Source organism: Aulonocara stuartgranti, assembly GCF_965226115.1.
Source record: "Aulonocara stuartgranti genome assembly, chromosome: 8".
Lineage (NCBI taxonomy): Eukaryota > Metazoa > Chordata > Actinopteri > Cichliformes > Cichlidae > Aulonocara > Aulonocara stuartgranti.
This window is the reverse complement of record NC_138959.1, coordinates 19,473,331-19,495,631: the sequence shown is the minus strand read 5'-3', so window position 1 is coordinate 19,495,631 and position 22,301 is coordinate 19,473,331. Positions and strand designations below refer to the sequence as shown.

Sequence of the window (22,301 nt, the reverse complement as noted above, 5' to 3'; positions counted from 1 at the left end):
ACAAAGCACATGCTCAAGAAGAAAATATATTCAGAACAATGCTGAAAGTGGCACTGGTATTTAAAAAAATTCTACTCAGGCAGGGGTTTCTCTATCTCCTTTTAACTTTTGAACTCAGTTGTATTTCATGCTAAAAGGGATACTGTTCTCTATATCAAAACCACCCAACTACTTCTGCTAGGGAATATCCTGTATTGAGTTTATGACTACAAAGACCCTTATTCTGCCTGACACTGGAGACGGTGTCCTGATAGAGCGAAGTCTGTGTCCTGGGACGGCCCTGTGCCAGCCAGCAAGAGATGATCCATGCGTCCTGGCGTTGTCTTGGTAGGTGAGGGTTGGAGAGATTATGAAGCTGTGAGGTGTGTGTGTGCAGCGGTGAATTTGGGCAGAGTGATCTTATCCCCTCTGCCTTCTACATAGTGGAGAGCTGCATTAGTGGAGGGTACTGAGAGATTTGAGTCTACCCCTGGGGAGACCAGAGAGACTGAAGTCACAGCTCTGTGTCTGTTCTCATGACTTCACTGCCGGGACAGACCCAGTTTTGCTGACTCTTATTTTTCTTCTATGTAACCTATTGAGTAATCCCATTATAATGGGACTCACTAGTGTTTAGTTTGTGGTGCTCAAAGTCTCCCAGGATTACCTGGATGTAGATACTTTCACTATGAAAGAACCCTGTATTGACAACTTATCTAATTTTGAAAATGGCACATAGTTTTTAAAGTATTATTTTCAGATGCTTATTATTTTTTAAAACTAAATTTTTTAAAATTCTCTCAACACCACCAATACCTTTCAGCTACATAATAATGAGATAAACATAAGCTACTATCTCCAAACACCAGCAATTAACAGTGAAACAATGTGGATTATGTGTTGCGTTGTGTTTTGTGTAATCAATTTATCAAATCCATTAGGGCCCATTGCTTAATAAACCATAATCATCCACCTGTACGGGATGCACAGAGAAGCAGAAGATAATGATCCCTATGAAAGAGCAGAACTAAATAAATGTGATATTTCATAGCATGTGTTTCTATTAGATCTTTATATCTGTTATACTTCTCTATTCTGTTTTTTTTAAACACAACATTACTGTCATTCATTCTCTCCTGGGGCCTCTGGGCACACCGAGATAATTACCAAGGGTTCAGAAGCAGGAAATGAGAGTGGCCCTCTCCTGTCCCCCCAGGTCGTCCAGTGATGTTGCTTCATGAATCAGGATAGACTAGAGGCAACTACTGTAACCAAGAGAAGCTAAGCACATGATGTGTCAGTACGTTTAATGTTGCATACAGCTTCTTTCTCTCAGGTTTGAACTCAAAATGAAAGTCTTTCTGGAGGGTGATGTAGAAACAGCAGCTTTAACATAGGTGAACAATAAAGTGAGAGACATGAACATCTGGTTAAAGCTGTTAAAGTCATGGCAACCGACTTTGGGAATAACATGTGTATGGGGAGGCTTTCTAAATATGATGACCCACTCTTGTAATACAAACAATGTACATAGGAAAAGCACAGTTGCAGTAAATAACATTATAACAAATTTATATGCACTAAACATTCACCTTCCACTTCATTAGTTACACCTTGTTAGTTGTGGGTTTGCCTTCAGAACTGCCTTAATTCTTCATGGCATAGATTTAACAAGGTGAACATTCCTCAGGGATTTTGGTCCATACTGACATGAGAGCTTCATGTTATGTTATACTGAGATCTGGTGACTGTGGAGTCCATTTGAGGACAGTGAACTCATTGTGATGCTCAAGAAAGCAGTTTGAGATTATCTGAGCTTTGTGACGTGGCGTGCTATCCTGCTGGAAGCAAGCAGCCATCAGAAGATGGGTACACTGTGGTCATAAATGGACAAACAGGAACAACATTCTGGTGGTGTGTTAAATGATGCTCTGTTGGTAAAAGTAAAAGTATTCCTTACATCATTATATTACCTCCAGACTAAATCATTGACACAAGGCAGGAGGGCTTCACGCTTTCATGCTGTTTATGCCAAATTCTGAGTCTAGAATTTGAATGTTGCTGCAGAAACGGAAACTCCTTGCAACGTTTTTCCAATCCTCTATTGTCCAGTTTTTTTTAGCCTCAGTTAGCTGACAGGAGTAGCACCAGGTATCATTTTATGCTGCTGTAGCCCATCTGCTTCAAGATTCAGTTTGCTGTACAAGAGGTACTGTTCTGCATACCTTGGATTTAACAAGTGATTGTTTGAGTTGCTGTTGCCATCTAGTCTGCCCATCCTCTGATCTCTAACATAAATAAGACATTTTCAACCAGAGAAATTTACTCTCTGGATATGTTCTCTTTTTCATACCATTTTCTGTGAGCCCTACAGATGGTTGTGTGGGAAAATCCAAGCAAATGAGCAGTTTTTGAAACAAGCCCGTCTGGCACTAACAACCATGCCACCTCCAAAATCACCTTTCCTCTCCATTCTGATCCTCGGTTTAGACTTCATCAGGTTGCCTTGACAATGTCGAAAAGACTAAATGTGTTGAGTTGTTTTTACCCATATTATATCTGTCTTACTGATGTGTATAGTGAAGTTGAGGATAATAATTTTGCTAAAATAAAACAATAAACTTGTCATTTGATATAATAGAGAATTTCAAAATTTTGCCATTTCTAGTGTTTGTATTACAGCGCATTTATAGAACAGACAAAGAGCCCAAAATATCAGGAATAATAGCCCACGCTTTAAGAAAAAACACACACACACACTTGGAACTACAACATACAACTGAGGACTGTAGCACTAACAAAATACCTGTAGCTAGCAAAATTTATTTATTATTATTATTATTTTTAATATATGCAGTCTTTTAACGTCTACTGGGGCACGGCTTACAGCCGTGGGCTTTTTACACAGGATGACAAGGATGGGTTGTAGGATAAGGCTGTTGTGTCTCTTCCATTTGGGCTACTACAAAACACATCTCAGTAATTGGATAAAGTCCCATCACACTTCAGGATCAGTTTGTACTGTCACTCAGCAGCGCTTTCAACTGGTTTTATTTTCATTTGTCTGACTAGAGACTGCTCTGGCATACAAACTGTTGTGAAGTGTCTGCTTGTAAAAAATACATTGCGTGTCTTTATAGGATATATTTATTTATACCTCACTTCAATATAGTAATATCTGTCTCTAGATTATGTTGCTGCTATCATATTAAATCGTTGTCTGTTTTTATATAACATTATATTAACCATTTTTTGCAGCATTCAATGAGCTTTGAACTACTTTCCATCTAGTAATATTCTCAGTCATAGTAACACAGATTTCAGAAGTATCTTTCATTGAGTGATACTACCACAGCAGCTAATCAAGAGTACTTTGAATATTGAAATGCTGGCGAGGGATTAGAGCCACATGTGGTTTGACACCAAAGAGCTTTATATAGCTGCTTCAACACAGTTTTCCCCCATTTTACTGTCATCAGCAATTCAGCCTACAGGGAATGTGTTCCAGCATTATTTATAACTAGTCTATATGGGCTAGGTGGCAGAGATCCTAGCCAGGCTATGTCTTGCATCCTTTCATATAGTTTAATTACATTTTAGTAGGTGTAAGAGTTTATTTTTTTTAGATCATATCAGTAAATGTTTCTGTCCAGACCCCAGCTGGCTTCTTCGTCTATTCCCTGGGAGTCACAGAGGGGACATTCCCATGGGATCCAGGTTGTCAAGTCTGTTGCATAATTCAAGTCATTCTATCTATCTAGCTATCTGGCTATCTATTGTAGGCTGAAGCCTATCTGTGCTATCACCTTCATGCATGCCTTTGGACTATAAACTCCACACAGAATGGCAGCAGGTACCGACCTGATAACAGCTAACCACTGCACTACAAAATACAACAATTAATGGCGGTGTATTGTAATAGTAACAAAAGCATAGGCTGTTTACAGTATTTTTTGTTTTTTACATTTTTAAGTTATGCATGTTGAGATGTGTTTGAAATAAATTGTTTTATACATCAGGACTCCATAAAAAATCATCTGGTCCATAGCAGGTTTTAAAATGATGGTATTACAATCAAAGATGAGCTACAAAGCATGAAATATTACACTGTGTCGTTATTTGTCTAACAAACCCTAATCCAAAATGTGGGCACAGTATACAGCATATGCTTCAATAGCTTCTAGAAAGACCTTCAGCAGCAATAACTTGAAGTAACTGTTTTCTGAATGACTTTATCAGTCTCTTGCATCATTGTGGAGGAATTTTGGCCCACTCTTCTTTACAACATTGTTTAATTTCATTGACGCACGTGGGCATTTGTTCATGCACAGCTGTCTTATGGTCCCGCCACAGCATTTCATCAAAAGTGAAGTCTGGACTTGTAAATACACCCTTACTGCTTCCAGAGGAGAATCAAATGCACTTGATTAACTGATCATGGGGAAGTGTGAGCACCTCCATAAAAGCAGACGATTTGGCAGTTTGCAGGTCTGGAGCATGCAGGTCTGTGTTAGCAAAATGCCAACTAGGAAATACATCATTAATGAACTTAAAGAAGCAACTGCTGTTTCCAATCAATCTGAGAAGAACTGTATGGCCATTTGAAGTTTTTCATTCTAGAGTGGGATTTATTATTTGTCGTGGAAAACAGTTGAGACAGTTGCTAATACTCCCAGGAGTGGACGTCCCAGCAAATTCACCCCAAGGTCAGACCGTACAAATCTCAGAGAAATTGCAAAAAACCCACAGGCTACATCTTAGACTCTACAGGCTTCTGTTAGCTTAAAGTTGTTAAATGTTAACATTCATTACACTGTAAATGTGATTTTTTTTTTTGTAGTGGTTGACAAGAGAAAACCTTATCTATCTTACAAGAACACTGCAGCATAACTTGAGTTTGCAAAATTGCATGAACAAACCACAAGAGTTTTAAAAAAGTGCCCTGTTTCGTCATAATGCACAACATTAAGGTTCCCAAAACCAAACACAGTATAAAAACATGAACACCTCACATCAACTGTCAAGCACGGTGGTGGACAGTTGATGGTTTGGGTTTGTTTTGCAGCCACAGGACTCAACAGGAGTCAACCATGTACTCCTCTGTATACCAAAGTAATCTAGAGTCAAATATGAGGCAGAAACTGAGTCATGCCACAGGACAGTGATCTCAAGCTCAGCAGAATACTATAACAGAGTGACTGAAAAAGAAAATAAAAACAAGGTTGTTGTAATGACCCAGTCAAAGTCTGTTGTCAGCCCGATTTGAGACAGCTGTGTGTGGATAAATATCCACAAGCTGCAATGAAGTAAAGCAACATTGTGAAGAAGAGTGGGTCAAAATTCTTCCACTATAATGTGAGAGACTGATGAAGTCATGCAGAAAGTAAATACTTCAAGTCACTGCTGCTAAAGATGATTCCATAAGCTACTGAATCATGGGGTTTATTTAATTGTCCACACATAGCTTTTGCATTTTGGTTCAGTTTTTGTTAAATAAACCTATCCCCACTGACTGCATGTCTTTGGACTGTGGTAGAGAGCAGCAATACCTAAACCCACTGGGAGAACATGCAAACTCCACACAGAAAAGCCCTGTCCGGGTGGTCGAGTCAGACCCGGGACATTCTTGCTGCGAGGCATCAGTGCTAACCACTGCGCTAACACCTACTACGTGAATATTTTAGAATTAACAGATAGTGCATTTTTATTTTACCACGATTTTAGGTTAATAGTGGCATATTCTACAGTTAAAGCTATAAAAATACAAAACAATTTTTATTTCATCATAATTTACCAAACTTAGAAGAAATAAAACCTCACATCCCAGCACTGACCGAGCATGACTGACTTGCCTGTAATTAATATACTGATTTGGAAAATTACTTTTAGCTAATAATTTTGGTCCCATGATACATTGTCATATGTGTTTATATATAAACACATATAAATAAGTGAGAGCAAAATTTACTTGAGAAATTTGAGCAATTTGTTAGGGTGGATAAACGGAGGCCACAAAATACTTAGCATAGCAAGAATTCAATGGGATTTCAGTTGCTCGGGATAATTAAAACTGAAGTCAGAGTCTCCCTGTCCCAGTAGGCTACATTTTATCCTGACATGCCCTTAATTATCCAGGACCTCTTGATGTCTAATCCTACTGAGGAAGTACACCAGTTTGACATCTCAGTCCTCTAAAGACGGCTCATTTTCAGTGTTAAGTTTAACTGGCTTCCACGACCCCTGTTACAGTTGATCACTTTAAGTAAAGTTTCACATTTTCTATGTATTTCTGATACTAAGCAATGCAAAGCACAGCATACACTCCCTAGTCCATGTTATATAATCAAAGTTGGCAAAAGCTTTCAGTACAGCCTCTGTGATCCCGGTGTCAGTTAGTGCTGAGGCCCAATGCCTGATCTCAGCACAACCAGCGGTCAGCAACGTTAACCCTATAACTGGACCTCAATGTGTGTGACTTAGTCACCCCAACTTATGGCCACAGATCTCATCCAAATTACAGATAAATACATGTTTCCTTTCAGTGTAGCTGCTGTTGTCAGTATGCCACTATTGTATTTGTAACTTCTGCTTTGCACACTCTGTGTGTCTTGTTAGGAGGCGATCTTTGTGATAGCTCTGAAGAATTATGTCAACCCACTAACCACCAGCAGTGCAACTGTTAACAGTTGCACAATATTGTTTATGAAACCTGTATTCCCAATTTCAAATGTTTTATACAAACAATAAAATACAACATTGGCTGATATTATCTTATAATGACTTTGTTACTTAGCCTAGTTATTTTGTATGTCAAGGCTGTACCTTCCTTTAACCCAATGACAGCTGCGATGGCTCCAGCCCCCAACTTTGAATTGCATATGGAAGAAGATGGATGGAAAAAATTTAAGGACCCCAACAAAATAAATCGCTTTAGATAATTCAGAGTTTTCCCTTTCAAATAGCAGCGAAAAACTTATTCAGTGTTGTTTGGGCTTTAATCAGCAGTGGAAGTCCTTAAACTTAAAAGAAAAACTTCAACGTATTTTACTGTGTTATATCAATTTGTCTTCTGTGAAAAACCGTAAGGTTTCTGTTTACTCTCTTGTAGCAAAGTCATGTGTTGTTGCCATATTGATATGAAAAAGTCAGCTGCAGGCCTCCTGCTCAATTCCCCAGGGCCAAAAGGCCTCTGGCCCCAATAGTTGTTTGTGTGTCACAGTGGTTAATTGATGAGCCTTCTTGAATAATTGGCCCAAGCCCAGGAAGTTATCTGACTGTGGTGACACGAAGCTCGATCTCTCTTCTTCACACGCCCCTCGTGGTGATGTATTACCTCACGTGAGGGCATGCTTGAGGAAACTCTAGGTTTGAATTGGACTGTACATTTCAATACATCACAGACCACACTTGGTAGGGATGAAGAAACAAAAGAGATGAAAAAAAATTCACATTGTTTTTAATTGAATATTTTAATGACTTTGAATTAAAGCCCAGTAGACATTTTGCTGGACATAGGAAGACTTCTACAGAGGTCAAAGGTTTTTCCAATCATCCCTTTAAGAGAAATACTTGTTTAATCATTAACTTCTGTGCAGAAAGGAAACAACAGAAAGTGAAAATTTGAAAACTAAGACAAGAATTACATTTTAGCCTCTCAGTGTGATTTTTATCGTAGTGCTCTGGTAAAAACAGATAAATTTTGATTGTTGTATTCTGTGAAAAAAAAACCCAACCCAACAACTTTGTATAAAAATAAGCAGGTTGTTCATCCTGGCTGCTCCTTATTATCATTTTTATAATCATTTTTACACTATAAATATTTTATTTAGCTAAAACTTTAGTGTGTGCTTCTTTTTTAAGGGCTCAGGTGGGCAACATGAAAATGAAAAACAATCTTTGAAAAAAAATATTCAGTAGAAATTGAATTTAATGAATCTCTTTAATGCAGCGTGGAAGCTGTAGACCCTTCACCTGTTTTTTATCACTAAAGTTTCGTGAGTAGGTGCAGAGGCTTCACACATCAGTGTGCAAAACCTTCCCAGAAGGTAATGAACATATGAATGTTCAGGGTAGGTAAAGGATGCTTCATTTATAAGCCCCAAAAAATCTATTTATGTTTCACTACATCCTACAAAAAAAGCAACATATAGCCAAGAAGTATCTTAGACTCACACGTATGACAACTTAACTGAAAACATTAGTCATTGTGACCAGCATAATAACCATTTTATGGTTCCTTTTTTCTATTTCCTATTTCTTTAAATCAGTTAAGGCCTCAGCCAAACAGGCACAGACAGTAGCTGGTGACCCTTGGCAACCACTGGTTGCTAGAGAAACTGGTGTTTCCTAACCAGTTATTGAGGGGTTGCAGGAAGTTCCTAGCTATTGCCAGGTGAAATCGGTCATAAAGAGGGTGCTCTACCCGTCCGTATACGTCTTTGTGACCAATTTCACCCAACGACAGCCAACAGCCTCACCACCTACCAATAACTGGTTAGAAAATACAAATTTCTTCCTAGATACCAGTGGCTGCTCAGTGGCCACCGACTGGTCTCTAGGCCTGTGTGAATGAGACCTAAATCTCCTTCTTTGCACATATAGAATCTTTTGTTTGCCATAATTTTTTGTATAGGACCATGAAATACACATTTTACTGAGGTAATAATTAAGCTGAACTTTATGCTGAACATGTTGAGGTTTGGATGATAAATTGGCATGGTATAGAATAAGGGCTCTTTTTTAAATCTTATTGTCCATGCCATAGAGAAAAGCTATCATGCTTAATAATTCTATATAGTTACTTTAACCTACTCTCTATATAGCAAACTACAAATAAAAGATTACTTGATTTGGTTTTAGATTTTTATTTGACAGATATATACTGTATGTTTTGATGTAGTTTTAGAAATGATTTAAATATGCAAACTGGAGACTCAAACTCCTTCTTAGAGCCTATTTACCCATTCTGTCTGAACTGGTTTTGGAAGATTAAGGTGGGAGCAATTACTTAACAAGTTAAGTCCAGGCTACACTCCACTACTTTGGTATCAATCATGAGAAATTATTTTTATTACAAGTTTTATTATAAGTAAAATACAAAAAACCTCCAAAAACAAACAAAAAACCTCTATGGTCATTATCCTTGCACAAAACCTTTTACTTGTTATCTGTGAATGAACATGAATAAGCGCATTTTTAAAAAAGTGTGCTTCAGTGTTTATTGCTTCTATTCTGAACTCCCTCCAGTGTCTTAACTCATTTATTAGCATATTGCTAAACTGCATTTAGCTGTCTACAGTATGTACTGTTTTAAAAGCAAAAGTCAAGTATTAAAAAAGGGAACACTGTCTTTTTTGTGTGTGTTACTGTTGGACGTCTGACTTTTCAGCTAAATGAAGGATCTGTTTGTTGTATCATCAATAAAATGTTGTCATGTAAATCTTCAATCCAAGTATAGTTTGAAATAAGCTCTCTTAGTAACATTATAACAACAGTAGTCAAATATAACCACTGTTGATGTAAACTGAATAGAAATGTCAGAGCAGTTATAAAGTTGGTTTATACATTTTGAGTATTTTAAACTTAATCTAAAAGCATTAAAGTGTTGAACACACACTCATCTGCCTAATGGGGTCATTATGCTCGCTGTGTCGCTGGTGTCGCACGCTGATTTAGATGTCACATCATCCGTTATGTACCATGTGCTGGTTGTGTACCTCTCAATTTTTGTAACCTGACGTGTGACGCCGTGGCTGCTCGCAGCTTGGGTGAAGACACGAGTGTATGAGCGTGTCGGCTTTTACTGCCATCTTAATGATACTCCGCCACAGAAGCTCAGAGACATACAGATATACAGAGGGAGGAAAGGTTTGAGAGTCTGTGGAAAAACACTCAACAAAGTCTTGGCTTCTGGTTTTGACTTCTTCTCCTCCTATATCAGCACTTATGTGGTGATATAGTATCAGTGGCAGCAAATATCATTCAAGAGAATAATGCAGCAGCTTCCTGCGCCATACTAGCAGGTTTAAATACAAGAGACTGTGAGACGAGGTTGCAGCAGTGAGCGAAGCAACCATGCTGGAGACTTTATGGTGCTCGTTCATTTAGGATACAAACAACTAAATCTTAGATTTGTGATTTAACCTAATCATAGACCCACTCTCAGACAAAATAAATCTATCAAGCAGTCTTCCTTTATCAATTTTTGACAGTCAGTTTACTGTAAATTTAATTTAACTCTGGTGAAATAAACTTCAGTAGCAGTTAGTAGCAGGAAATTGACACCATACCTTTTAATTTCAGTTTGTTTTTTTAAGCATTGGGCATTCGTTGAATTAATCCCTTTAGATAATTTTATCTCACACACTTAGCTCTATAGGATGCTTGTCCCCTGATAGGTTAATATGCATAGATCCATTTTTTTTAAAAAACATTAAGTGTAGTCAGTTTATACCAGTTTTGTCTTGATAGAATTCAGGATAAAGTAGTGAAGAGTGATAACATAAAGGTTTTAATTGATCTTTGCTTGTCACATAAGTGGAAAAAGTAAAAGAGCACTTCAGTGTGCATTTTTAAGGGTTGTTTATTTATTAATTTGATCAGTACAAACTTTGATATTGCCACCTGTAGCACGATTGTCTAAAATCAGTGATTAAGTTTTGTTTTACTTGACTTCTTAGTTGAACCGTATTTGCAAATGTCATCATATCTGTAGGCAGCCAAATCATGGTTTGTTAGCTTGTAAGAGGAATTAGGTCATTATAAATAGGGAGTAAATTCAGTTTCATTTCTGTTTAACACCTTCCTTTATATTCTTGTCTGGGTCCCTAGCTTGAGTTTCGAATGAAGTTGTAGACTTGTGTTGTTCTTAGCGGCTCATGGTCAGATGTTTGATCGTGGCTCATTGCATCTGAATGCTGCGGTGCACAAATTTTCAATGTGTCACTGAATGCAATTCCAGCAAATCGCAGCAATTCGAAGAGAGCTTAAGAGAAGCCTTCCAACATTATCTTTGATCTCAAGAACAATTTGAAATAGCAACTCTTAATTTTAAAAGTGTTTTTGGAAACTGATACTGCACACAAAACATAACTTATCTAATAAATGTATTTACACCTAAGGTTCGATTATAAGGTTTTGTCATAAAGGTTTTTTGATGCTCTATCAGTTAACACTCTAAACTCAAAATGACCGTGTGAAAAAAGATTCAAGTTTCCATAAAGGAAGAAGGTATCCCTCTAGCTTTTTCCTTGTTTGTAGACATTCTTTACCACAATTTGCCAAGCTGCATACACCCACTTTTACCCATTTCTTCCAATTAAGTCCCTTTTACTGTTGTCCTGTCACCTTTACACTCTTTCACAGTAGTCAGCTTTTCCTATGGCACTTTGCATTGTTCTGCATTTTTACCCTTAATAAAGTTATTGAAATTTGACCCTCAGGTCAAAGTGTAGAGGTCATATTTCCGATTCTCTACGATATGACCTTTGATCCAGGACCCTGGTGGTCTGTATGCGTTCAAATTCAGGTCGGCTATTTCGATCTGGACTGAGGTTCGCCAGTGCTCTGCTTCCACCACCTACATCCTCTTCCTCATCATCGCGATTAAGGAAGGCCAGCTCGTTTTCATAGCAGAAAGAATTAGAGCTGGGGACTAGGTACTTGTTTTCCACCATGTCCTTGGCACTGCAGCGGGGGGTGGACGGCACCTCATAAGTTTTGTGAAAGTGAGAGTAATCCACCTTGTACAGGTTCTTCTCCTCAAACAACACAGGCTCAAACCGGTGTCCCCAAAGGATCTCTGAGGCCAAGTAGGAGCTGCGAGCCTGGGTGGTCATGGCGGTTGCTTCAACCATTCCCTCCAAGATGACAACAATCTCAAAGTCTGCGGTCTCCAAGTCCTGTTTGCTGATCCCAAAAAGAGGGCTCTCCTCATCTATCTCATGTAGAATAGTGATAGGTGAAACCAAGAAAATCCTATCCAGGCCTTTGTCAAAGCCCACATTAATGTCTATCTGGTCTAGAGGGATGTATTCCCCCTCGTCAGTTATCCGAGGTTTGATGAGCTGTGCTCTGACGTGGGCCTCAACAATGTGGCTCTTGCGCAGATTCCCTACCCTCCACATTAGACACAGCTTTCCATCCCGCATGGCAATGACGGCATTGTGGCTAAACAAGAGCGTTTGTGCTCGCTTCTTAGGCCTTGCCATCTTGGCCATGATGGCGCCAATCATGAAGCAGTCAATGATGCAGCCAACTATAGACTGAAAGACCACCATAAAGACAGCTACTGGGCACTCTTCAGTCACACAGCGGTAGCCATAACCTATGGTAGACTGTGTTTCAATGGAGAATAGAAAGGCAGCCACAAATCCATTGACCTGTAGAACGCATGGAGTGAAGTTGTCATCTCCAGCTGGGTTGTCCAGATCTCCATGCAGCAAAGCTATAACCCAAAAAGCTAAGCCAAAGGCCAGCCAAGAGACAACAAACACAAGAGTAAAGACTATGAGCATCCATCGCCAGCGGATATCAACACACGTTGTGAAGATGTCGGCCATGTAGCGCTGCGACTTGTCGTCCATATTGGCAAACTGCACATTACACTGGCCATTCTTTTTCACAAAGCGGTTGCGGCACTTGCGGCGTGTGTGGATCTTGCCATTGCCAAATCCATTCATACCATGCATGGTAGTGAGGCGCAGACCCTCTTCTTCAGATGACACAATGCTGTAGCGGTTGATTCTTCCCACGCTCATGTTCCTGACGGCACCTCCAGCTGCAGGGTTAGAGTAGAAGGGCAGACCTGGAGTCCCAGTGTGGGATCAAGGCCCCTTCACAGCTTGATCACTGGCTCAGTTGCATGTCAGTGAGTCATTTAGGTGGATGGTTGGTAGCCTTGTGTCTTAATCCAATCCCTGCAGAAAAAAATCAGAAGAGGAGAATATGCCTGAAAATCTTTCTGTTTATTTGTTTGTGTATTTGAAATTAGATATTCATTATTAAAGCTTTTAAATGATACATGTATAACCACTTTTCTGTCCAGAAAATGACAGTGAAATGTGTATTTAAGCCTACAACGACTTGGTTCTTTGCATATATTTATCTGAATGACAATGTTTTTTCAGGACATCATATCATTACCTTTCACAGCATTATACATATTTTTTATTAAAAACACACACACACAAAAAAACTACACTGACCTTCTGTAAAATTTCAAGTTATCACTAGTTTCTATGTCCACACGTGTCTTAATCAGTGCAGTCAGTCTTGCTAGAGTCCATCTTCTTTTAAGTTTGTAGACTCCCAAATCTATGCTGAATAAATAAAAAACTAAGACTTTCAGTATTGTAGCAATATTGTTTCTGTTGTACTTACTAGTACAAGCTGTAGTAGTAGTTAGAGATGGACCGATCCGATATTACGTATCGGTATCGGTCCGATACTGACCTAAATTACTGGATCGGATATCGGAGAAAAATAAAAAATGTAATCCGATCCATTAAATATCACGAAAGCACCTCACAAAACTTGCAACACGCTGTAACTCGCCTCAGAACGAGGTTAGCACGTCAGAGCAGTATGCATCACATGATAGAGCAGCTGTGGCATGCGGGACGGTCTGGATAGCATGTGGAGCTTCGCTAGCAACCTGGCATTTCATCTCCCATAAAGTTATCCCCGAGAGAAGTAAAGCAAGTGTGTAAGTCCATCTCTGAATGTTTGTAAAGCATTCCCACGTTAAGCTTAACGAGCGACTGCCTCTCGCTCTCCGGCTGCTACTTCAATCGTGAAACTGCTAATGATCAGCTGATCGGCTTTTCTGTGGCGAGTCCGTCTCTCTTGTTTGTTTTTGGTCCACTTTGCACCAGAAAGAGGAAACCAGCGGCTGAACAACAGCAGCACGTTTAAGCTTGATCAGCTGTTGTTAGAATTTATTTAATATTTCTTTCTACCCCAGGATCTTTTTCTATGTAGCTGACGCTGGTAACTGTGCAGGGGCGGATCTAGCAAAGTTTAGCCAGGGGGGCCGATAGGGCATTAACTGGGAAAAGGGGGCACAAAGACATACTTTTCTTTCTTATTCTCATTTAAAATGTCGAGCTTTTAATAAATAATTATCTGACACCCAAAGTTTTAATTTGATGTAAAATGAATAGAAGTCAATTACTGTATATAGTAACTGTTAAGTCTAATATATATACCCTAGTAAGCTATAGTACTTTTTACTTTGGGAAGGTACCATCTGTGCAGTCTGCAATTTTGTTGAAGAAAGATGTTGAATCTATTTAATATTTCTTGAAAAATAATTGATTTCTGTGCATTTTTTTTTACACTGCATCAAATTAAGGTTGATTACGTCGATTAAGCATCATGAGGCGGAGCGTGAGGGGTGGTTCCCTATTTTTTATTTATTTATTTTTGTTGTTGCTGGGAGTTGGAACCCTATTAGTTAGGTTGCTTAATATTTACGCTAAGTACTCTTTAAAATACCAGAATAGGGAGGATGGTGTAGGTCTAAGTTTATTAGATTGATCAGTATTGCTGAACTATGAAATATTTTTTTTGTATACAGGTATAACAGAATAGCTTTAGTGTAGTTGTTGTTTTAAACTTGAGTATGAACTTGCAGACTTGCAAAATGCAGCAAGATATTTTAAAAAACAGTTTTGTTGATTAAAAAACACTATATCGGATTCATATCGGTATCGGCAGATATCCAAATTTATGATATCGGTATCGGTATCGGACATAAAAAAGTGGTATCGTGCCATCTCTAGTAGTAGTATCCATCTTCCTTTCTCTAAACCTCACGACTCAAAATCCAATTGGTCCTCACTCAAGGGCCCTCGTGTCTTTTGATGTTGACTGGGTAAGTGAGGAGCTGGCCTCACAGCACAGCCACTTCTGTCAACTAGCATTTCCCCTGCTTTTCTCTTGCAAATTATAAAGAAGGTTCACAGTGGAGGCCTTACCCTGCCAGATGTTTATTATTACTTAATGAACAAATTAACTCTTGTATGAGTCACTGCTCCTAATTGTTCTTTTTAATATAATGAGGATGCCTGTTGAATGAGCAGTGTTCAAAAAGTTATGAGAACAGGTCCATTAAAATCAAAAGCCTCACCTGATTTAAATTTTGCGGATCGTAAGACCCTCAAGCCAATTTTGAGGTTGGCTGGGTTTTTTAAGCTCTCTCAGTGAAAGTGTCATTATGTTGCCATATTAACTGGTGCTTCTACAATCGGCACAAGTGTGTCAAAACTGCAATTTTTCAGGCTTGATGAAGGTGCAGCCACATCTAGTGACTGATCCAGGTTGTGAACTAACATTTCGCCAGTGTAGCCACGAGACTCCGGAAATGGGATGCTGGTACACACTACCAGCGTCATGAAAGACATTGACATGAAAGACAAGTTTAAGTTTGCTCTATACAATTTTGAGGTCTGTTGTCAAATCATAGAAACCTGTCTAAGTGATCCGAAAAGAACTTCCAGGAAGAGATCTAAAAATATAAGTAGCACAAGAAGATGCTTTAGATAAGAGATTGGCCAAAGTTTAATCAGGTTTTTGAATCACAGCTCATAAGAGAGGCCATTAAGTACTAAGGAATCCTACAAAGTCGTATAAACAGTCTATTATTATAATTCTTCCATTGTTTCTTTTGAGGCCATTGTCCTTTTAGCATTCTGCTTCTGCCAGGGGACTGGATGGGGTAGTACTTGTTTATTTAAACTCCTAAGGGTATGTGTGCCACTGATTCCATGGACATGCAATTCCAGATGCTATATAAAGAGATTAATAAAGACGGGCTCTATTTATTTGGCCCCATTCTGTAAAATTTCCAGGGTTATTAATCATGTTGTGAGGGTGCTGCAGGTTCATATTCTCTTCTCTTGCTGCAGCATACAAGTAGGTAGAGGATTTTCTCCTGGTACAGTGCCCGGTATTGCATAATAATTCTTAATTATATGCTAGAACTTGAGCTTACAACAATATGATGAGGTAGACACATGATAAGTTGATATTTTAAACCTTGCAAGTGTAGAAATGTCAGAGTGGGATAAGATGGATCACAATTAGTAGAGCTGTAAAATGACTGTTTGGCAGCAGATAACCTGGCCACTGAGCTGGATGTCGAGCCTGAGGGTTAAGAAGTTTGACCCATGGGAGTTTACTGAGGTCCCTCTGGGTGCAGACAGCTTTTATTGCCTGGACACATCCGTTGTGTGTCTGCCTTCATGATTTGGACCCTGAAGACTAGACAGTTCAGTCATGTGCAATGTAAAATCCCAGGTGTCCCGCCGTCTGCCTAACACTCGCACTACGCGCTGCTCTCATTCACACTCTTTTCAGGTGTAAGTTCTCTTGATCTCTAGCCCAATTACATCATGCACAGTCTTTAAATTGTCCAATTAGGTAAATTCTTCTGTGTCAGGAAAACAAATATGCTATTTTTACATGTTTGCTTTCGACAAATGTTGCATTACACTCCCAGAAGAGCACAGCTAAAAATAGCAACCTTACGTTTGTTATTTACACACAGACACACACACACACACACACACACACACACACACACACACACACACACACACATGTATATATTGCATTAGCTGAGGATCATTCATGTCAGTCAGTCTGGAAGTTGCAACAGGTTCTACATATTGCTTGTTTAATTGGGATCATCTTTATTGCACCTTTATTATTATTTGTTAATTCCTATATCAAGTCAGCATTAAAATGTAAATCTTACGCAACATGCAGCGTGACGTTATCTCAGAGGAAGGCTATTAGCAGTGCATTTTTTTTGCATATTGTTTTGTTCTGTATTTAAAGCACTTCAAGTCTGAAAAACATCTTTGACCAAAGAACACACATCTTTCCTTTAAAAGGCAGGGCACAGAAAGTGATTTGCACCAAATTCAATAAAATTCTTGTGTAACCTTTTTGTGACCTCGCCCATCGTGTCTGTTCTTAGGGAGTTGAGAGGAGCGACTGGGGGAGATAATAAGCTCGCCTGCTGATTAGGATGAATAGAATGAATAATTGGATGTGCAAAATAAAAGAAGGGATTGGGCGGTAACAATGAAGTGGACTTGGAGAGGGCACCTCATCTCAAGACAAGCTCGCAGAAAACTGAGCTGCTGAGGAACTATGATCCCAGCCCACCTCCCAAGGCCATTGTAAAGGAAGAGCCGAGGCTCAGGTGTCATTGTATTTTCCTATAGCTCACCATGTGGAACCGTCTCATCTCAAGTGACCCACAAGTATTTTACTATAGAAAGTGACACCACCTCGACATGGAGAGATGCTGTCTGAAATATGTTATGCAAACAACTTTACATCTTATTTTTTGGGAGTTTTCAGGTGCACCAGTGACTAACTGCTAGACAGAAATAGTAAAACTATAAACAGTTACCAACACCGGAGGCTGGACTCTGTATGTAAGTCATCCTCCGTGCTGAAAAACCATCTTAGGTGCTCGGTGCATTGAATTGTACTATAAGACTGATAAACGTAACATAAATTACTGAGTCGCCTTCACACATTGTTAGAACAGCTGCTTTATTAAGTAGAACAATATTAGTGGGGATTTTTACAGCTGCACCTGTAGCTATTCCACTGTTCAAACACCTGGTTCCCACTGATTGATCGTTCCCACATGTGAGCTCCACTCTGGGCTTTTTTGATCTTTACTTGTGCAATTTATTTTAATTGTTTGTGCCCACTTTCACAAGCTGAATCATCCATATTAAACCCAGACTCTGCAATTTCAAATATGAAGTGACGTCTACAGTAAAAAACTCTGACAACATTAGTTTTAATACAAAACTATTCGTACATTATGTCAAACTGAACTAAGCTGAGATAAAAAGCGAGATGAGGTCATTGAACTCTCGGGCAGGATTGCATAATGTTCATTCTCTTCATCCTGTGTCTCCTTTGTACCTGCACATCAGTGATTTCTTTATACACAGGCAGAAAAGTGCACCACCTGAAACAGCCCACTGGTCCCTTGATACTTGCTGTCCTCAACTCCCACAATATTGAGTTATTTAAATGTAAAGCAGGCAGATTATTTATTTACGTTGACTGGATTTATGCTTCGGTTGATTGACAACCTCTTGTGTTTTGAAACAACAAACAAATTCGTTTAATTTATGCCATTAATTATGCTACCAGATGCAAACCATATTTGAAAGTGAAAAGCGAAAATTGCCTGTTTAATTTGTCCCATTTTTATAAATATACACAGCTATAATAAATAGCATATAAGCATGATTTATAATAACCTAGATCAGAAACTCGCAAAGTTAACACATTTACCAGTTTGGTGTGTAGACTAAACTGGTAAATCGGAGTTTCTGCTGTGCGTGATTAAACCATGTTTATTCCTCATTTTAATGCTTTCTCGCTCTGCATTCCTATTGTACTGAATAATAATAGGTGATTTGGATCAAAGAAAATGCCAGCTTATTTGTATCACTTTTGTTTTAACCCTGTGCGAATTGGAAGCTTGTCGATATCCTGCTGTGATATCAGCAGGGAAGGCCAGAATCTGATGCCATAATTAAATTAATTAACCCTGCATGCATGAAAGGTTTCTGGTGGAAAAATCCACACAAACTATAATACTATATTTATGTTAATTTGTGCTTAATTTAAGCTATACTCTATAACACAGTACCTGCTCTGTGGATTTTACACGACACAATTAAATTGCTAGTTCAATTTGTGGTGCTTACACTTATCAGGTCAGGTATCATTGCTTGGCATTGCTCATATTGAGAGTTCTGGGTTCGTGGGGACATGTCCTTGCTTGAAAAGATGCACATGACTTTGGTTTAGTCTAATTCAAGGATTTTTAACAGCTACTTCAGATTATTCTGATTGAATTTCAGCAGAATGACTGGTTGGTTCTGTTGGGAATTCTTAAAAGTAGAAATTGCCGTTTCCACTGCCACAGAGCAATGATATTTGACACAGAACGACAATAGATTCAGGCCCCAAGTTCAGGTTAAAGTTTTCTCTCCATATCTTACCTTTACGATTACTTGTCCTACACCAGGTTGCAGAACTAAAAGATGGTATCTTCTCTCCTAGTATCCCTGTTAACCAAACTGAAGCATTCTCTCCATCTGCCACTACAACTCCTCCTTCTTTGTTGCTAATCTAATACTGAAGAAAACCACTCCTTCGTCTTCAGCAAAAGGATAAGGCTTCTTTTGAATTTCTTCATCCTTCTTTGATTTCTCTCTCTCTTTCTCTCTCTGTCGTTTTCAGGTGCTTTTGCGAGCGCAGGTGAAGCGAGGCTGAATCGCACTAGAAACCTTGGCCCAAGCCGCCGTTAGTCAGCGCTGGACTTGCAGAACAGGTGCAAAACGAGAACTATCCAAGTGAAAATTCAGGTTTTTGTATCTCCATCTTCAGAGGCATTGTCTTCAACTGGTGTTCATTCCTAATTTTTATTTGTAATTAGTCTGCCTGTCATATTTTCCATAAAACTACTTATTAACAGAACAGCTCTCTCTATCAATCTTTTGCAATCTGATCTGGTTGGACTGCTGTTCCCTCTCTCGCGCACACACTCTCTCCCTCTGACTGTTTCTTTCTCACTCTCCCTCTCCCTCCCTCCTTCCTGTGGTGTCACAGAAGCTGCCATTTGCAGCCTCCCTCCCTCCCTCCCTCTCTCTCTCTCTCTCTCTCTCTCTCTTCTCCTTCCCTATTCTCTTTTTTTCTCTCTCTCTCTTGTTGTCTTCCTCCCTCCCTCTCACATCATGGTACTACCAGTTGACAGCAACTTGATGCACAGACGTATCATTCAGAAAACACACGCAGACCATCAGACATAGTTAATCAAAAGTAGATGAATAGCTCTTAATTCACCACCTTTCTGAGGGCCATTTGTTCAATTTTTACTCTGTAGATGAATGTGATCCTATATTTAAAAAGTAATTGAGGTTACTCTGTTATGTACTTCAGGTTCAGGTGAGAATATTGACGTGACCAGGGCAAAATGATAATGTATCTTTTTGACCCTGTGGTAGCCAATTCCACGAATGAAAGGCTCCATGGGTTCAAAATATCATGCTGCTGGGTGCTGTGTCTCAGGGAAGGGAGCTGCCTTTCACACTTGTCACCAACAACTAATCAAACACATCTGACCACAGGATGTGTGTGTGTGTGTGTGTGTGTGTGTGTGTGTGTGTGTGTGTGTGTGTGTGTGTGTGTGTGTGTGTGAAGCTTTTAAATATTAGAGAGATGACAATCACTATTGCCCAGTTCCTCTCACCATATACTGAAACAGCGTTTTACAAATAACCTCCTCCAGGAAAACGCAGTTAACTCACAAGTCTATTTGTTTTGGTGCGTCACCGTGCCTGCAACACTCTCCAGTGTCCCTGGTTTTTGCCTTAAGTTGTTTTTTTGGAGAACAAGCTGTAGCTTTTTTCTCAGTCATCACCAATGTGGAGTACTTTACCGTTACCCTTGACAGCTTCAAAACTGTGACATTACCCTCAGAGCTGTGTGTCTGCTCCCCTTTTCGCACATCTTCTCAGAGAGCCTGTCATCAGTCAAATGCTAGAAGAGATGACAATTAGTAAGAGAGGGGGCTGAAAGAGTGAGAAGTTTCTAAATACAGCCATACTGGCTCAGCCCTAGCTTTATCACTAATGATTCATCAGTGCAGGAACCCTCCCTCTCTCTGTCTTTCTCTCTCTTTTTTTTCCCTTTCTCTCTCTACGCTCTTATTCTTTCTCCCTGGCAGCCTCTGATTTCAGACTTCTGAGGGTGATTTGCAATAGCCTGTGTGTGATCATCACCAGCCTATTGTGTTTTGCTGAGGACGTCAACTAATGGAGCTCAAAGAATCCTTTTAAGGGGCCTCTCAGTCTGTGTCAGCAACAGGTACTGTACTGGTTCCTGCATAATGTAAGGCCGTGGCGATGCAAGCTTTGAGAACAGTAGATCACACAGTTCACACATCTAGACTGTAAACCTCGTTATGTAACCGCACCATAATCACAGGTGGCTGCTCACATATCCATGTCTCTGTCTAAATGAGAGGGTTTTGCCTCCCAGGGAGATCGCTGAGTGGGATCACTCGTGCTTCCATGGCTACAGGTGTAATACACTTTCAATATTATCAGACCAAAAAGATCTGAAACGAAGCAAAAGAGAGATGAAGCGTGAGCAGAGTCAACAAAAGCTTCAGCTTTGGCTATGGAAAAATGAGTCTTCTTTTTTTCAAAGCCTGAAGGTTATTCCATCACCAGGGTGCAAAATGAGTGAGCCTGCTCCACCATGTTCATAAGAGAAACCATGTAGAACAGCAAAAATCATAGCAGTTTGCAGATAACAAAGGCATATGTCCAGTGTAAAAATATACTAATACTGTTGTGTCCTGACACTCATAAAGTACACACTCATGTGTACTGGACAATGATGATATAAAATGATACAATGATATAAAACATAAAGAACTGTGATACCCAGTGTCTAGAAAATGAAATGTGCAAGAGCCAGCATGTGCGTAAATAATGCCACCTTATACAAGAACATAAACAAATGTAGCCTATACAAGCGTTTCTCTGACTGCTAATTTAAAAAGGCCCTATTTTAATAATAAAAAATTCCAGTTTAGCTTAAAGGAAAATTTAATCCACCCACATACCAAAGTATTTGTAAGGTGATTTTTCTCATTTCTGTTATAGGATATGAATACCAGTAGAATATTGACTCGTCGACATAAAGGTGCACTTTAGCTGTAAACTTATTCTTACAATTATTGTCTATAAAAATAAGAAATAAAAGAGGACCTAAAATTAAACCTTGTGGGACTTCTTTTGAAATTCACCAGGAAATGTAATCTTAATTTTGGTGACCCCAGTAGTAGAAAATATAGTTGTAGTGTAACTGAAATGTGATTACGATAACCTGAGTAAATGAAAAATGCCATTTTAAAATGATGATTTCATTTATTACAAGGAAAAAAGCTACATAAACCCATCGGGCCCTATCTGAAAAGGTGATTGGCGACTACATTCAATAACTGATCATCCACCCCTTAAGTGAGTTAATCTAATGAGTCTTTAAAATGACTATGGAGGAATTTTAAACTCTTCTTTGCAGAGTTGTCATGTTGGAGGATTTTCCAGTATGAACAGCTTGTTTAAGGTCATGCCGATGCAGCTCAATAGGAAGTCCAGACTAGGCCACTCAAAAACCTTGTTTTATTTGTCTTTGCTGATCTGAAACATAGGTGTGAGAATCATTAAAAAAACAGGAAAAAGGTAAACATTTTCATGACTTAT

The 22,301-nt window shown here is 39.1% G+C and overlaps 2 protein-coding genes across 2 annotated transcripts in view; one reads left to right on the top strand and one right to left on the bottom strand.

The window, feature by feature from the left end:
• The window catches only part of dcun1d3 (defective in cullin neddylation 1 domain containing 3), a 66,150-nt gene that overhangs the window by 1,129 nt on the left and 42,720 nt on the right, over window positions 1–22,301 (top strand). Inside the window, exon 2 of the mRNA XM_082543199.1 lies at window positions 19,270–19,360. The gene's annotated coding sequence lies outside the window, so the exon portion shown is untranslated. The remainder of the gene's footprint in view (window positions 1–19,269; window positions 19,361–22,301) is intronic.
• kcnj12a (potassium inwardly rectifying channel subfamily J member 12a) lies at window positions 7,458–19,045 on the bottom strand. Its single transcript, XM_082543195.1, has 2 exons — window positions 19,029–19,045; window positions 7,458–12,896 (listed from the first exon to the last, which is right to left on the bottom strand). Exon 2 carries the CDS (start codon window positions 12,735–12,737, stop codon window positions 11,436–11,438), a length of 1,302 nt encoding a protein of 433 aa, XP_082399321.1. The 5' UTR covers window positions 12,738–12,896; window positions 19,029–19,045; the 3' UTR covers window positions 7,458–11,435.

Excerpts from the sequence above, each read along its gene's own strand:
- kcnj12a (XM_082543195.1), bottom strand. The coding sequence starts at position 12,737 with ATGAGCGTGGGAAGAATCAACCGCTACAGCATTGTGTCATCTGAAGAA.